This window comes from Macaca mulatta, chromosome 8 (assembly GCF_049350105.2).
Source record: "Macaca mulatta isolate MMU2019108-1 chromosome 8, T2T-MMU8v2.0, whole genome shotgun sequence".
Classification (NCBI taxonomy): domain Eukaryota; kingdom Metazoa; phylum Chordata; class Mammalia; order Primates; family Cercopithecidae; genus Macaca; species Macaca mulatta.
In genome coordinates, this window is record NC_133413.1 from 107,476,559 (window position 1) to 107,495,141 (window position 18,583).

Consider the following 18,583-nt stretch of genomic DNA (forward strand, 5'->3'; position numbering starts at 1 on the left):
ATGTATTATATACTGTATTCTTCTAATAAAGTAAGCTAGAGAAGAGAAAACTATTAAGAAAAGCATAAGGAAGAGATACATTTATAGTACTGTACTCTATTTGTCAATACCATCTGTTTACAAGATGAATTTTCTGAAATGGCAACCACAGTGGCACACCTCAATCTGTGGTACGTATCAAGTAATTCCACTTTTTCTTGTAAAGTCACGACTTTTCTCTGCTTCTTGGGAGCACTTCCAACATCACTAGTTGCGCATTGTATGAGTCCTATGGTGTTAGTCAAAGTCTACAGTATTACACTAAATGTGATGAAAAGTTATGTGAGAGCCATGAGATATCACTTTTTCCTGCGATATGCAATTTACTGGAGAGATAAACTGCTCACATAGAGGTGATTAGCATCCGCAGCATTTTTCCAGATACTGGCAACACTTGAGCTCACCACAATAGCAACGGGAGGTAGCTGTGAAATTACTGCAATAGTACAGTATGTACTACAGATAATGTTCTGCAGTTATGATTTAATACTGCATCTTTATATTTGTTTACATTTCTCTCATCTGCAAAGGGAGCCATGTACAATCTGTGTTTACGTGCATATGTTTTGACACATTTTAACTTTTTACAATAGATCTGTGTATACTTTATGGTAGTAAATGCTAAAATAAACTAGCATCCACATATATTTATGCATTCATAACATACCTAACTTTTTCTTAATTATTTTGATATTTCCAGACTATGTGGTTCATTGTAGAATTTTTTTAAATTGTCACAAATCTCCAAAAAATTTATGGAAAAAAATATTTGTAAAAGTGGATCCACACAATTAAAACTCATGTTGTTCAAGGGCCAACTAGATTTAATTTCAGTATATTCTGAATGGTATAGTCTAATCATATCATTCCTTCTTTATTAATTTAAATAAATCTATACAAACAGAACTTTCCCCTTATCAGCTATTCAGTTACTCTGAGATACTTTTGTATAAGAAGGTAGGATAAATGCCTCATTCTTTCTATTTACCTATTTTTAAACCAATCAGTTTGTTTACTAGTATCACCCAAAGACAATTGATTTATTTTTAGTGTCATTATTAACTGATGGATTTAAAAATATTTGATGTGTTTCATTCCATTGTAGTAGCTATTTTATTGATGCTCAAATTGTCCCACCTTTGGCCAATTGAAACCTCTTTAAGCGGGTTCTGAGTCCTTTTGACATGACCCTCCTAGTTGTTGACAGCATCCTGGTTTTTGGATAGGACAAATTGTTTCAGACCATCTTGTACATGTCCTGCCCTAGATCTGAAATCAGCTATCTCTTCAAAGAATCCAATTTATTTTCCTAGGTCATAGTATTTAGAGGCCACAGTCTAAGCAGTAAGTATCTGAGTTGCTACTGGATTGTTCATTGTTTCTAGGTCTTTTCAGCAGACAGGATTAGGAAACACTTTTTTTCTCCAAAGAGAAATTATATTACTAATTATATGATATTTCCAATTTAAGTTCAGGACTATAAAGTTGCACTTAACCTCGCTGATGTTATATCTGCATCTTCTTTTCCCCTGCCTACAATCCTGGCTCTCAGTGGAACGACATAATCACTCATTTGCTTTATCCCACAATACACAATATCCCACAAGACCACACACCCAGTGGTCTCAGAAAAACAGTATCAACACAATCACCAACAGTATAACTATTGAAAAGAGTTTTCTGTAATTCTTTTTGTTTTTAGTATGTATATTCTACTAGAGATGTACAAATTTCTGTTAACCTATGATGCATATTACTCTCAATATGATATCATTTCCATTTCTCTCTCTCTCTCTCTCTCTCCCCCTCCCTCCCTCTCCTTTTTTAGAGATGGGATCTCACCCAGGCTGGAGTGCAATAGTACATTCATAGCTCACTGCAACCTGAAACTCCTGTGCTCAAGCAATCTTCCCACCTCAGCCTCCCGAGTAGCTAGGACTACAGGCTGGCGCCATCGTGCCCAGCTAATTTTTGAAAATTTTTATTTTTAGAGATGAGGTCTCACTATGCTGCTTAGGCTGATCTTGAATTCCTGGGCTCAAGCAGTCCTCCCACCTCGGCTGCCCAAAGTGCTGAGATTATAGGCAGGAGCCACTGCACCTGGCCATTTTTCTTATTTTTTTTTAAAACCTCCACTATTGATTTCTAAAATGTTTAAGTGCTTATTTTCTAATTTTTCTTTATAGTGTGGGAAAGAGATTATGAGTAGGAGTCATTATATGGTTTATGAATTACCATGGAGTGTCATAGTTAGATCCTCAGGATACCATTGCTTGTTCTTTCTTCTTAGACCTGACTCAATTTCACAATTTCATTCACTCATTCATTTAAGAAACCCAAGTAAATGCTATGAGGCAATTAGAAAAGAGGCTTAAGGAGAGAATTTAACATATATTGGTTGTCTACTATGTGTCAAAATTATGATAGGTGCTTTACTTATCTCATAATTTCATAAGAACATTTTGAAGTATAAATTATTATTATGTAACCAATTTTCAGATGAGACAGTTGGGACTCAGGGAGTTTCCTTTGCCCAAAGTCACAAAGATATTAAGTAGACAAGCTAGAATTAACACATACAGTCTGTTTTACTCCAATGTCATATATAAGATGCAGTCTCCGTCCTTAAGGAGTTAATGGAGGGTTGAGACCCAGGAAGAACAGAGTACAATAGGAGTTCAGGCCAAAAGAAATGCATCACAAAGAGGTGGCATCACAAAGAGGTGGCATTTCACCTGATTTTCAGGAAACGATAAAATGTGCTGGATGTAGAGGGAGTGCATTCCATGTCAAAAATTGGAGATGAGCAACATTCGGTAGGTAAGAAAGTGTAAGGGGTACTTAAAACGATAAGCAGTCTAGTTGGACCAAAGTTTAGGTTAATATAGGGAAATAGAGAGAGAACTAAACGGGTTGCCTGGAACCTCAGTTGGGATCAGAAGGTCATTCTGAGGATTCAGTACAGCTAGAAACGTTTGAAGGTTTGAGCAGGAGTGAAATATGATAGAGCACAATCCTAGCCACCGGGCAGGCTCCAGCTAACCCAGATCCTTCTCCTTGGAGGGACTCAGACAAAACCCACCTTCATAGTTCCACAAGTCTTGCTGATTGACTGCATGTCTTCTAGCAATTTCCTGGAAAAGTTGCATTTTCTTTGATGTTTTGCTTCTGGAAGTTTTGCCAAATTAAGGCTTTCAGTTGGAGAGAGATGGAGTAGTCCCACAAAGCATTACACTGCGATTGGCAGTGGTTTTCTGAAGTCTCAGAAATAAAGTCTGACTCTAATTAGACATACTTAATCTGCTCAGTGAACCTTAGAGTCAAATAAGTCTTAGAGTAGTGTGACATTTCACTGATTTCTTATAAGAGCTTTGCTGAAAAATATACTTATCAATCTAATCAATAATTACAAGATTATAGAAATCAGAGGCAAAAAATCATGATTAAAACATTTTGGTAAAATTAAGTTCAAATTGCATAGGACTTTTTCTATACTATACATTTTACTATAAAAATGGGTTATATCTAAACGTTATACAATAAACTGCCTAGTTTGGATAATTTCATTAGCTTAAACTCTTCCTTTGCTCAGTATTAAAATTCAGAAGTGACCATCTAACCTAACATTCTTACATATCCCCGTCATGGGGATTTTTAACACAGTGAATTAAATGTCCCCTTTATTCTATTTTTTATAAGAATGTATGAGATTGCATAATTCATGGTAACTAAACTTACTTTTAAAATATGACATTTGCTGTCTTAATTCTTTCCAGTTCATAATCTGTAAATCAAATACGGTTGAGCTCTGTAAAATCTATTAGTTATGCATCTTTTGAGACCTGAGTGATCTGTTGCCTATCATAGGACTAGATATGAAGTGTGTCCTCAGTATTCTTAGTATCCACCTTTCCTGCCTTCTTTCCTTCCTTCCTTCCTTCCTTTCTTCCTTCCTTTCTTCCTTCCTTCTACACATGTATTTTTTGTAATAGCTTGAATAGTTTACTGTCATGTAAGTGAATAGTATCTTATGTAGTATCTACATAAGAAACATGGCATGGACTTCACCAATACCCAAAACTATCCCATTTTTGGAAGTTTAAACCTAAGAGAAAAATGATTGCTGGATACATCTTTATAAAATCTACATTTTTACAGAAATAGTTCATTGATTATTATAAATATCATGTTTGAAATTGTTTTAAAAATGAAGTTACACACAGATACTGTTTAATACCTTTAGCACTAAACTGCAAAGTGCAATGCAGAAATAAAGCCATTGTTTATTTAGATGGGTCAGTGATTCCAGACTCACTACTCCTCATACAAGATTTTATCTAAGATACCCTGACCATTGTAGTCACTTGGCTTGTGAGCTTCACTTGCCCCCACAATATGCTTAAATTTTTCGTTTTGTGCTAGTGTAGACCAAGTAAAAACCCACATAAACCCAAGATATATGTTAAGGTTAGAGTTGTGCTTCACACTCTTGACTGTACTTTAAAATCACCTGGGGAGCTTTTAAAGTTGTCTCAGCGCTGGGGCCCCACTCCCAGAGAGTCAGAGTTAATTGGTCTGGCTGCAAGGCCACAACAGCTGCACAAGTGCAGGGGGTACTGCTTACCGACAACCTCGTCATCTCCCTGGCCCTCAACTTCCTGGAGCACAGCTCCACTGTATTCCATGTGAATGGCACCACTGTACTTGTGCAAACTTGGAAGCCCTAGCGATAGTGCCTGAGCACCCATGTTTTCAGAAGACCCCCAGGTGTTCTAATATGCAGCCAGAATTGAGAACCACTGGCATATAATGTAACTTAGACATTAGGTGTATGGATTAAGGAGCTGTGTAGAAATAGATTCAAGATGCAGTTCTACTACTTTTTAGCTGTGTGAACTTAGGAAAGTCACTTCACTCCTTGGAACCTCAATTTCTTCCTAAATAAAAGAGTGATACTAATACCTATCTCATGAGATTATATAAAAGAAAAAATAAGATGTTCAAAGTGAAATGCTTGGCACAAAGTTAACACTTAATAAGCCACTTTTATTATTTTAGCTATTGAAGCGAGATTTCTATATTAGTCTAGATTCCTCAGTACTAAGTTATAGAGGTCTATCTGAAATGATCTGAAACAAAAATGGGGAAATTAAGCAAGCCACGGAAGGGTAGAGTTTGATCTGGCCTCAGATTTTGGCATTTGAATGCTATTAGGACACATACCTCTCTCTCCCTCTGGAGCTTATTCCAGCTTCTCTTTTCATGGTACTTTCATTCTCTCAGCCCAACTTCCCCCTTGGGCTAAACCATGACTATGGGCAGCTCAAGACATATCTTTACAGCCTCTTCAGCACAGAACAGGCAAAAAATTCCTCCTATCCGACCCAGTTGAAAAAGTTACAGTGACCCAGCCTGGCTCCATCCCTGTGGTCAAGAGCTGTAGTCATTAAAATGGTGGAGAAGGAGAGCTGTGAAGATAAATACAATAACCAGCTTTGTTTCATTGTTGAGACCTGATTCAAAATAAATAAAATACACAAAACCCTTGCCATTCTAGGATCTATTGGCCGACAAGGAAAGACAGCAGTAAGATCCCAGGAGCAGGAACTTCCCTGAAATTAAAACACCTAGTCTCTCCACTCTCCATGACCTGTGCACAATAATCGCCCCTTAAGGTGAATTTAAGATCACAGAAGTATGCCTTATCCCCTCTGGTCCAGTTTACTTGAGACGCTCAGACTGACAGGCAAATGAGGAGTTGAATCACTTCATACCAAGCTCCCAGCAATCTGCATTATTGAATACCTGAAGTGTTCTGTCCTCCCACTCCCACCCCACAGTATTTCCTTACCCATACAAGTGAGAATACTAGGCAGAGTTGTTTATTTATGTAAGTGTTATTTATAGGAACACTCTCTACAGCTACTCTAACGTGTATGTTATCCAAGAATAAGGTAGTGAGGTAAAACAACCACAAAAGGCCCAGAAACATCCTTTAACATTTGGATTGTTCTAACCACTTATCTGACACTTGAGATGGAGAGGCAGCAAGTGTCATGAAAGAGGAACAAAATTCATCACTTTACAGCAGTGTGCTTTTGACAAGTTACTTAACTTCTTGGAACTTCAATTTCCTGATCTATAAAATGAAGGCAATAATATTTCAAAGGACTATGGGGAGAATTGAATATATTTGATAAGTGATAATGTATTTGAATGTCAGTTACAGTCTGTACAGTTGATATTAAGGAAGTGGTTTTTTAGGGGGGGTTGGATAATTTTATATTTAAAGCATTATTGAAAAAGCTTTGCTATGAACATGTCCTCATGTATTTGGACGCAGTAGAGAGGATGACTGGGCATGTACTCGACTATCCTAAGAAACATTGCGAAAGAGGCACAAGTACTATTGGCACTCACCAGCCATTGGGTTCTTAGCATACTTACTTTGTGGTTACAAAAAAGAGTGATGGAGCTGCTAGCATACACTATAACCTCCCTGCTACTATACTGGTTCAGTGTCCTGATATAGGAAAGCAGCCTGATTCATTTTGCTGTAACATGGTACAACACTGCAGAGCATGATGCCAAGAAGAAAAATGTCAAATATTAATAACATTACTAGCTCTTCTATTTCAAAGAATGCCTCTAGGGATTTTGAGGTCTCTTTATAGTTCCTATTCAGCCAAAGTAAATTGATTATAGGTTGGTAAGAGTCGGTGGAAGATTATATGAGTGAAGGTATAAAAGCACCCGGCCAAGACACAGAATAGTGCTTGGACTGACTCTCACAGGCAACATCACGTTCTAGCTTGTCTGCTATGGACTGACTGGATATTATTCACCGTCAAGGAGCCTCATCCCTAACAGTGATGTTAAGATAGTATGTATCCCAAAATACACATAGGATATGCATTTTCTGTGACCTGGAAATGGGACAAGTACCTCTGTAAGCCTCTTTTATTTTATTTTTCTCACACTGCCATGATATAAGTCTCTTTTAGCATTAAAACTCTAGAACCCAAACCCCACATTTTTCCAGAAGTGAAAACAGCTTACTATGTAAACGAGGAACATTTTGAATGAAGGAGCAGTCTACTCATAAACTTTTAGGAGCAAGAGATGAAATAGCACAAAACTGCCTATATCGAATAAACACGAATAAAGTTCAGATGTGGGTTTTAAGTTGTTCAAAAGATTGGTACTTCAACCTACTAAAATACTCGAGACAAACTGATGAGAGTATCTTGGAAGTGAGGGAACATATTTTCTTAACTTTCAACACGTAGTCTTGGAACCAGTTTTATTTCATTTTTTTCTAATATAAATGTGTAAATATCTGATTTATACAGTTTATGTATCCCATGGCAACGTGATCTTTTGCTTCTCTCTTTTATTTTCTTCCTACCCCTCCCCTATCTTTTTCTTGAGGGAATCAGGAAAAAGTGTCCTATTTCTCAACCGTTGAATCTATTTATGAAAATTAGAACTAAACAGTTTAGCATAATTAAGCAGAATGCCACATTCATCAAATCTTCATTTTTGTAAGACTTCAATCCTGTCAGTCACTAGAAAGCATGTGTTAAGTGGAAGTTGCTTCCCGTCTTTTGGCATGCCACATCTGTTGACAATTATAGAGGAACATACATTGCCATTCATAGAATGGCATGTGTCTCCCTATGCCTTGGTTCACAGGCCCTTGGGGACATTTAAAAGTGTGTGCTTTTTAACTGCCCTAGAACTAAGGAGTTTAATTTTGCCTGAGAATGTGTTTATGTGCCTTGTAAAGGAGCTAGTCGTTCCCTTTTGCCTTCCTTTATTATGACATGTGTACACTGTGTCTGTGTGTGTCTGTGTCCATGTGTGTGTGTGTCTCTGTGTGTATACATACACCAAAGAAGAACTGCACCAGGAATTGGGCATAAAGGCTTTCTGTTACCCATCTATAAACCTTTCTTGTAAGTTGCTGCTTTTATTTTTTATTTATTCTTTTGTTAATAGTATATTTCTTGGCTTCTGCTGGATCTTTTTTTTTCTGTTTCTAAACACTATTTAGTTCTGATTTCATATCCTCATGTTCTTCAGTCAAGATTGGGGTCAGCCTTCTTTATATGATATGTGTAATTGTTATAATAAAAGGCACTGGGGCCGGATGTGCTGGCCCACACCTGTAATACCAGCAATTTGAGAGGCTGATGTGGGAAGACTGCCTGAGCCTAGGAGTTCAAGACCAGCCTGGGCAACATAGCAAGACCCTGTCTCTACATAAAATTTAAAAATTAGCGAGGTGCAGTGGTGCACTCTTATAGTTCTACCTACTTGAGAGGCTGAGGGAGGAGGATTACTTGAGCCCAGGAGGTGAAGGCTACAGTGAGCCATGATCATGCCACTGCACTCCAGCCTGGGTGAAAAAGTGAAACCCTGGCTCTAAAACAAAAGCAAAAGCAAAAACAAGTCCCCGGACCCTCTCTGGAGCTCTGCCCTCTTTCTTTTGGATCTCTTCCGGACCCATAAGCAAGCCATATTCTCCAGGAAGTATCTAGTACCTAGAAAACGGAAGCTGAGTCTACACGTCATCTATCCAGGAACTTCACCTCGCTCATCTTAACACCTCAGATATTTGGCAATATCCAAAATATTGGCCATTTTTCCTAGTTTCATCCAAATATTTAATATTGGGTATACATAACCATAGTAACATTAATTTTTTTCATTTAAAAGAGAGATACTGCCTTTGGACATTGTGAGCATCTCTTGTGAATACTATGAATAGTTAAATAAATTCTAGTATAGAAGCCACCTAGAGGAGTTGTTTAACGACTGAAAGAAGAATTAGGTGAAACAGAAGTTGAGACTGAGGCTAAAGCCAATTGTGGTTTCATCCATGGTGGTTAGTGGTGTTTCTTAATCCTTAAATATCAAATGTGTTGTAATGCTTAATTATCCTTAATACGTAAAGGAAGTGACCTACAAATTCTTTACTGTTTATTGAAAAGTAGCATATTTGGAGGCTTTGACAATTCTACAGAAGAGAGGAAGCTGTTAAATTCTAGGCTACCGTGTCCTTCAAATGGGAAAAGCAAAATGCCTGAGCATGTCTCTTCTCCAGCATTAAATTTTGCATCAGTTTCCTGTTAAACTCAAGGATATGTGAAGGGAGCAATTTTAATTGCTTGGCACTTAAAAAGCCTCCTCCACTGTTCAATGAGTTAGAAATATTTTGAAAATTTGATTGCATTTAGAGCCACACAAATTTACCTGTAATAAAATTTTTGCTGCACGCTTAAATAATGTCTTCTAGAAATGAACATTTAAATGAACTATAGAATGCTCAAAGGGGAAAAGGAAGCTAATACTTATTGAAGACCTACAACGTGCCAAATACAGTACATTCACTATTTTATTTGCTCTTGTTAACATTCATATGAATGGATATTACTGTTTCTGTTTTATGAATAAGAATTGGGGCTAAAACCAGCTGAGGGGGTTACCTAAATGGTATGAGGTGCAGGGCAGATCTGAAATCTGCTGTTTGATTGCAGAGTCTGTTTTCCTTCTCTGTTGTCTTTACATTCTCAGGATGATGTTGAAAACAGCAAAGAGTGCCAGCTTATTAGCTCATATAGGCTTTACAGTCAGTGCAGCCTGATTCACCAAAGCTACGCACCCAGCCTCACACACAGAAAACCACTTGGGGGCTGACTTATCTGGATTTGTGTCTAAATTATCCCATATATGAAATAATACTAGATCTCCTCTTCAGTTTCTGCTTTGTAGTTAGCTTAAAATATCTCAAAACTCACATTGTCCCAGAGGAATACCAAGAATGTCATCTTATGTTAATTAAGTATGTACTGTGCTGTCTCATCTTAATTAAATTTATGGTACCTAAATCAAGAATCCTTCAGATTGGCTTTTGAAGTGTGCTCTATCTCTGCCATGGGAAGAGCCAATTTTGAGGTTTTCACACACAAAAGAAAAGAAAGCCACCTCCAGGTACCCTTTAGAGTCCTTTCAGCTGATCCCCAAACAGAGGAATCCAGTTTCAATGGAAGTTTTTAATAAACCTCATTATTTGACAATTAGTCAAGTGTCTGGCATTCCTTCTTTCTTTATTTTTCCACTTGTGCTTATGCTTTCAGGTTCCTTTGATGTTGTTCGCCCCTCCAGTGGTGGTAAATGACCATGATGGCTAATAGGCTGGCTTCCACAGGTGCCTGCTAACAACCGCCTCATAAATATTCAACAGGAGCATTCTGTGCAAAAGGCTGGGGAATTAGGTGACCTGCCAAATCTTTCCACATCTAATATCTATGATAATGGATACAAATTATGCGGGACAGAAGGAATGGCCTTGCACTGTGAAAAACCGAAGGGGAATCAATACAGCCTGTGGCTCCCAGCTCAGGCAGGCAGCCTTGCCCAGTATACCTCTCCCAGGTGCCGACCTGGGGGGTCAAGGGCTTTCCCCTCTGCCTAATGAGCAGTTCTTCCACAGCAAGTCATCACCACCACAGAGTGGTGGGCTCTTATCTGTATTTGAATTTTTTGTTATAATGGTAATTAGCATTACATCTTGAATAGTAAATTAAGAAACCCAAAACAGAATTTTAAATTTAAAAAGCTTTTCTGTTAGGAATCCAGTTGCATTAATTTTGTGGACGGAAGGTAAGCTAAATTAGCCAAGTTTGTGCATTCATTACCTCGTTCTAATCCTCAGCATCACAAATGCAAAAGGCTGTCATTAGATTTGAGAACTGACAAGAACTGGGATTTCGCAATATGAATGTTGAAAGATTAATTTGAAAAGATCTCACTAAAAGGTTATTGCTAACACGGAATATTTTATAATCAGTCTGTACCTAGTTTTAAAATGCCTATTTACAGTTATCTGGTTTAAAAAGAAATGATACATTTAGAGTACTTGATCAAATTGGAATATTTCTAGGTATATTGTTTTGATGATAGAGAAGTGTAGATATCCAATGTTATATGATAATATTGGAAATGCTTTTTTATCAAAAGATATTTGACTTTCAATTATTATATCCAAAGAGAAGTTAAAAATAAAGAGAAACAAGAAAGAGAATGGGCTTTTTCACCCTTTTACTTCATAGTATGATGTCAAAAAAGAAAGGACTTGTTTTGAATATTTCATCCTTTGTGTTTGCCCTGAAAATATTAATGGTGAAATAGAAATGGTAGTGATGAAAGCAGTGTCGTAAATTTCATGAAAGCATCGTTAAGTTTCACCAAACTAGTTGCCAAGCTGGTAGTGGGTAAAAATGTAAATGTTCATCTTTGATCAATGGAATTTTAATGTTGTGAATAGCTGTGTGCCTTGATGTATACATCTGTAGCACATTTTAAACATCTGTGTTCAAGATGACCATTTGGGAAAAGATTCATTGACTTCACTTAGTTCATGTTGTTTGGTTCTATACACTACATTCAAGTCCTAAATGAGACTTTTCTAAAAAGAAATTTTACACAAATTGCTTAGTTTATTACAGACTGCATAACCTAAAATGGCTTTTTAAAAACCAGCATGGGTGATTTCACCATGAGTTTTCAAAGGTTATACAATTGTTGAAGAATGAAAATGTATCTGTTTCAACAGTGAAAATGAGAATAATTGACATTTAAATGCTACAGTAGCTGAGGCTAATGTTTCTCTTAGAAGCTCTGTTACCAAAGGACCCTCACTCTCTATGTTCTCTTTATTAGTTTCTAGGAGATTTTTGTACTTAGAACCTATAGCCTGGCTTTTAAGAAATGCTACTTTAAGGTCATAGACTGGAGTGTTGCATTATTTTCCATCAAACTTGATTAATTTTAAACATAGGTAGCTCAAAAGAACAGCTCAGTTAAAACCACCACATATACAGTAAGAAAAGAAATAGATTGCCTGTAGCTTAGCTCTAAAATAGGAAGTTCAATCTATACTCAAAATAACTTTTACAGGTGTCCCTTCTATTTTTAAGACAATTATAGGCTGGGTGCGGTGGCTCACACCTGTAATCCCAGCACTTCGGAAGGCCGAGGTGGGCGGATCACCTGAGGTCACGAGTTCGAGACGAACCTGACCAACATGGAGAAACCCCGTCTCTACCAAAAATACAAAATTAGCCAGGCGTGGTAGCACATGCCTGTAATGCCAGCTACTTGGGAGGCTGAGGCAGGAGAATCACTTGAACGTGGGAGGCGGAGGTTGTGGTGAGCCTAGATCGTGCCATTGCACTCCAGCCTGGGCAACAAGAGCAAAACTCCATCTCAAAAAAAAAGAAAGAAAGAAAAAGAAAAGAAAATTATAATATTACTATCTCTAAAATGTCTAGGCAGCCATTGTTACTAAGAAAGCTGCATTGCCTCTATTTACCTTACAATGTGTTTGCATCTTTCCTAAAAGCACAGGCCCAGAAGCATTTCTAATGATCCAGGGGGTAGTCCATAGTCTCCCCTTCGAGACCAGAGCTACAGCTGCAGATTTTGCTAACATCAGAATAGTCTGCTAGTTCTTCTTCATTTGCTATTAGAACAGGAATCCCTCCATGGGCTTAAAAGCAGCAGCTTTGTTACAAGAGGATCTTTTTTAAAAACTTACTCTTGAGGTCCCTTTCTGCTGGAGATATGTTTATTTTGCAGTCAACACAAACTTACAGGACCCCTTCTGAAAATTTTGCTTGGTAACTCATAATTTAAACATTTGTCATTTTTTCCTTTTTAAGGAAATTTACCCTTTTACCCTTACCAATGATAAAGGAAAAATTTACCATTTTTTCCTTTTTACCCTTTATGTGTATTGAACTCAACCTAGGATGGGGTAGGGAGTGCTGATCCTTTCTTTAATGTTCAGTGGCCTTTTGGAAACACTTACCCCTGGACCAGTAGTACTCAATGTGGTTAAGAATCTCCTGTACAGCTTATTACAAGTGCAAAGACTCCTGAGCCCAGTACCCCAAAATACTAATGTAGTAAGTGTGGGGTGAGACTCAGAATCTTCGTTTTTCTTAAGTTCCCCTGCTGGCTAACATGAAGGGCATCTGGGAACCATCCTTTGAGGAGCAAGATGGTCTCTGAGTCCTTGTTTATCTGTTTACACAGAAACTACCTATTGTAACCACCTAAGAATTATGTTATCTAGGCAGTGTTTTCCCAGGTTTACTAATGTTAACAGTTGCAGAAGCAAAAGGATAACACTGAGGTCACTTCACACGAACGGATGTTTGATGGATTCTGAGAGTTCTCTGGAGTAGGAAGACCTGGGTGAGTTCCAGGGCCCTGATGCTGATGCTCTGGCATTGTGCAACTTATATGACTCAGTTTTCTAGTGTGTGAGTGGAGATAATCATCTTTGCTTCCTACCCACATAATTCCAATGCTCTGACAAATGTCGAGGCACTACTTGTAAAAATAATCTAATTTCTACATGATGGTGTAGTTATGTAAGTAAAAGTTTTCCAGAACAAAACACCAATTGAAAACCTAGCATTTTTTAATGTTTTATAATTTCCCCCCATTTTAGATGATAGCTTGTAAAACTACTTCCTCAGAGACTTTCCCCGTAACTTTCTACTTTACCTTCATCCTATCCTAATTCATTTCTGTAAAGACATTGAGATACCGGATTACATGTCACGTTTCTAAACTACTCTTTAACTGGTGTCCTTGGAAACCCCCGTATTTCCCACACTCCAAACCTAGGAGATCAACCATATTTGACTTGCTGAAAATAATAACCAGTCTGGGATATGGCATGGGAAAAAAATCAGGTTAAACCACAAAACTCTTCCCAATAATGAGTCAGTGTGTGAGTGCCTCTGTGTAAGACCTCATTGAAGTGCAGCAGGAGCGGAGTGGGGGACAGTTCTCAAGCGGTTCTTTGGAATTAGCATTTTTGCAAGGAAGCTTTCTTACCCACCCCCACTGGAGAAACCGCTCTCATTGTTTTACCTACCTCATCCTCTGCAAACATTATGATGCAACTTCACGTCAGGACAGGATGCTGCAAGAGTCCATGCCCCTTTAACTTCTGCTTTGTCTAAAACCAAGAACACATCTATGGCTGAACAAGTTGGGTTTATCATTTATTGCAGTGGGGGAGAACTCATGTCGTGGGGACCATGATGCATCTCAGTAAAAGGGTGTTAGAAAGGGCTTGGATGAGGAGTGAGATTTGGTGTAGAGGAGGGTTTGGTAAGAGTCCAAGAAAGTGGAGTTTGCTCTAGATTGGGCGCTATTGGGAAGTGGGGACAATCCTATGACTGTGTATCTTAATAAACTGTGTCTGTAGGGTGAGAAGACCAGAAGGAGACTAAAGCTTTAATTAGCAAAGATGCAGTCATCACTTATATTTCTCAGAAAAGGGGATGTCTGGTATTTTGTGGTTTGCCAGTGACTTTGTTTTTTCTGGGCTTCACTGAAATTATGAACTGGCTAGTTTTGACTTACTTCAGCACAGTCACAGAGTGACCTTGTCTGTTGCTGGTGTTCCATGAGATTAGTTATTTGTTCATGAGGAGACCAGATGGCATGGTTTCTTTAACAGTACTGATACCTACTTGTAAATGTCAGGCCAGTTCCCAGATGTCAGAGGCTGCTTCTTTTTTATATCAGATACCTTTGTAGCATAAAATCAGTTTTAGGGCAGTATGATTTTTCGTGGTGAACATTTTAGGTTCTCTTTGTAGGTGCTGGTTTTTAAATTAATCTTTAGTTTTGCCATTGTCCATTTATGATCAGTTGATCTGATCTCAAAATGCATGTCCCTAGCATTTAGGAACTTATACATTGGGAACATTTAGGATTTAGGAAAAATGGGAAGAGTAAAGAAAAGTTTCTCCCATGAAGCAGTGGGTCAGTAGGCAAATTATAAGGAAGACCAAAGAGAATGAAATGGTTACCAAAGTGTACTGATGTGAGAGATACAAACATGGTTGGATGGATGGATGGATGAGAGAGAGAGAGAGAGAAAGGATGGAAATGTCATGCTCATCTGAACCTCATTCTTATCACCCCAGGGAAACTGCAGTTATCCTGAATGCCTCTGGTACCAATAACTGACAAAACACATGATTCCTACTATTTAGTTATTTGTCTGTTTGTATGTATGTGCATATGTACATAGGCATTGCATCTGTTTGACACATAATACTGAAATTGTAGACTGCTAAAATTATGGTAAAGAGCAGCTAATGTTCCAGTAGGCTTTTCTTGCTTCATAGCTAAGGGGAAAATATATGGGATGAAAACTCCAGTAGATAACTGTGTGTAGCATTTAGTTTTAACACCCACTACCTTTGAAATCTGTCAAAAATCCATTGTCAGCTGTGGTTAGCCTCAGAATCATAAGGTTTAAAGGCTATAAAATGTTAATTTTCATATGAACATAGAATGGATTCAGGATTTGAGGTGATGCATTCCTTTTCCAATAGGTACTTCTGCATAACTACCCAGTAGAGAAGGATCCTTTCACAAGAGGTGTGGGAAATTTATACCACAAGGCTACAGTAACCAAAATGGCATGTTACTGGTATAAAAACAGACACATAGGCCAATGGCACAGGTCAGAGAACCCAGAAATAAAGCCACACACCTACAACCATCTGATCTTTGGCAAAGCCAACAATAAAAAACAATGGAGAAAGGACTCCCAATTCAATAAATGCTGCTGGAATAACTGACTAGCCATACGTGGAAGATTGAAACTGGACTCCTTCCTTTCACCATCCATAAAAATCAACCCAAGATTGATTAAAGACTTAAGTGTAAAACCTAAAATTATAAAAATCCTACAAGAAAACCTTGGAAATAACATTCTGGACATTGGCCCTGGCAAAGACTTCATGATAAAGACTCCAAAAGCAATCGCAACAAAAATAAAAATCGACAAGTGGGACCTAATTAAAGAATTTCTGCACAGCAAAAGAAACTATCAACAGAGTAAATAGACAACCTACAGAATGGGAGAGAATATTTGCAAACTATGCATCTGACAAAGGTCTAATATCTAGAATCTATAAGGAACTTAAGCAATTCAACAAGCAAAAAACAAACAATCCCATTAAAAAGTGGGCAAAAGACATGAACAGACACTTCTCAAACGAAGACAGACAAGCAGCCAATAAACATATGAAAAAATGCTCAACATCATTAATCATCAGAGAAATGCAAATCAAAACCACAATGAAATACCATCTCATACCAGTCAGAGTGGCTACTATCAAAATGTCAAAAAATAACAGATGCTGGCGAAGTTGCAGAGGAAAAAGAACACTTACACACTGTTGGTGGGAATGTAAATTAGTTCAACCACTGTGGAAAGTAATTTTGGAGATTTTTCAAAGAACTTAAAACAGGACCCACCATTTGACCCAGCAAATGCTGTATGTATACTCAGAGGAATGTAAATTGTTCTACCATAAAGACACATGCTTATGTATTTTCATCACAGCACTATTCACAATAGCAAAAACATGGAATTAACCCAAATGCCCTTCAATGGTAGAGTAAATAAAGAAAATACGTTCATTACCTGGATGACAAAATAATCTGTACACAAAACTCCAATGACACACAATTTGCCCATGTAACAAACTTGCACATGTACCCCCTAAACCAAAAATAGAAGTTGGATAGGAAAAAGAAAGAGGTGTGGGAAAAGACCCCATTGTGACACATACGTGGCCTAGATAACAGTGGAGATTCACTCACAGTTGATGCTTATTACCTAGACAAGGAGGACAATGGCCCCTCTTCCTTTCTGTATTCTTTATAAAGGGAGTAGGCCTTGTGAGAGGTTAAACCACCAATCAGGATTTGAAATCTGCTATTCATTTGCCTTCTACTTTAAATCTAAAGTTTTGTCACAGTCAATATTTAGAGTCTCTGACATCACTGGGATCAGAATGGAGATACTAGAATCTGTTTTGTGGTATCCTAAATTCACTGAATTAGTATTTATTGTAGGACTCCCATAAGGTGTGAGTCTTTACAAATAAAGGTAGGGAATGCCCTTTATTCGTAAGGGCAAATAAGTTCCTCCTTCTCCTGTCAAGGGGATGCGAAAACCTCCTTGCACATTTTTTCTTTTCTTTTTTTCTCTTTGCAGAATGAGTGTTCTGAGAAAGAACAAAACTCTTTTCTGACAACTCTTATAAAATGCTTTTGTGCTTGATTCTCCAACAGCTAAGAATTGGGCACACAATTCTCCATTCATTTCTCAAGTGTCAAGAGAGAATTGAGTTTAAAGGCTCCAATTCCCTTGCAGGTTACACTGTCTATCTGGATGAATTAGTATTCAGCATAGCTTTGGGAAAATCTCAGATGATTTGCAGGTTTGCAAATTGTTCAAACTCATAATGAAATTTCAGGCTGAGGAAATCACTAAACAGTTCATGGTATGAGTTTTTCCCTCTGAGGTCTGGATGTCTTAGATCAATTCACTCCTCTACCTTCATTGCCCCATCCATGCCAGACAGCCCAGGGCTGCTTGAGAAAGTCACACACACCTGTCACCACTGAGGTTATTCTCCTACCCCCATGTCCTTCCCTGCTCAGCAAAGCAGCCCACTCTCCATCCATTTTCATTCTTCATTTTCTGATCCTGTAGGATGTGTTCCTCTTCTTATCCAGGGCTATGTTTAGAATTTGGTCCCCCTCTATGCCCTCAAGCACCTCAAACCGGCAATTATTTATATCCTATTTATATCCTATTGCTTCAATTCTCTCTCTTCTCTAAAGTTTTCCCATCAGAATATAAATATTTCAAGTCTTCTCCATTATTTATATATATTTATACACACACACACACACACACACACACACACACACACACACACACACACACACACAGCTTTACCCAACTTTATGAACCTCCAGCTTTTTCTTTTCTTTGCAGCCAAGCTTTTTGTCCTTTCACTCATTCCTCCTTCCGGTGCATCCTGAATTCCACTTGGAACTGTCCACCAGGACTACCTTCCCAAGGACACAAAGGTCCTCCTTTTGGCCAAATTGAACTGGCACATTCTAGTCCTTTTCTTGTTTGATTTTTCTGAAGCATTGATACAGTTAACCACCACCTACATCTTGAAACTCTGTATGTCCTTAGCTTCTCTACCCTCATTCCTTTTACGCTTCCCTTCCTTGTGCCAGTCCTTTAATTGTTAGTATATGCTAGGATCTCATCCTTGGACTCTATTTATTCAGGTCACTGCTCCTGGAAGATAACTCTATAGATTCTCAAATCTATATCTATAGATTTTGGAAGCCATGTGGCCGATGTTACCACTTGGATATCCTGTAGGTATTTAAATTCAACATGTCCAAAGCCAAACTTCTATCTCACCCTTACCACAACCCATCTCTAGGAATAGAAATTATGGTCCAAGTCACTTAAACCTGAAAACTTGGCATTGACTTAGACTTATTTTCCTCATTCACTCTCCCTCATTCAGTCAATCCTTAAGATAATGCCATTTCTACCCTTTAAATGTGGCCTCTCCTTTATTCATTGTACTGCTGCCTTAGTTAAGGCACTCAAAAT

At 38.0% G+C, this 18,583-nt stretch overlaps 1 protein-coding gene across 12 annotated transcripts in view; it reads left to right on the forward strand.

The window, feature by feature from the left end:
* The window catches only part of CPQ (carboxypeptidase Q), a 492,586-nt gene that overhangs the window by 425,704 nt on the left and 48,299 nt on the right, over nucleotides 1–18,583 (forward strand). For 3 of the 12 annotated variants that reach the window (XM_077943887.1, XM_077943879.1, XM_015145726.3), the window contains one exon: nucleotides 10,182–11,123. The exons of the other annotated variants lie outside the window; for them this stretch is intronic. In XM_077943887.1, the coding sequence (XP_077800013.1) occupies nucleotides 10,182–10,222 (41 nt within the window). In that variant the 3' untranslated portion in view covers nucleotides 10,223–11,123. Of the gene's footprint in view, nucleotides 1–10,181; nucleotides 11,124–18,583 lie in introns of those variants that run through there. 12 annotated transcript variants of the gene reach the window in all.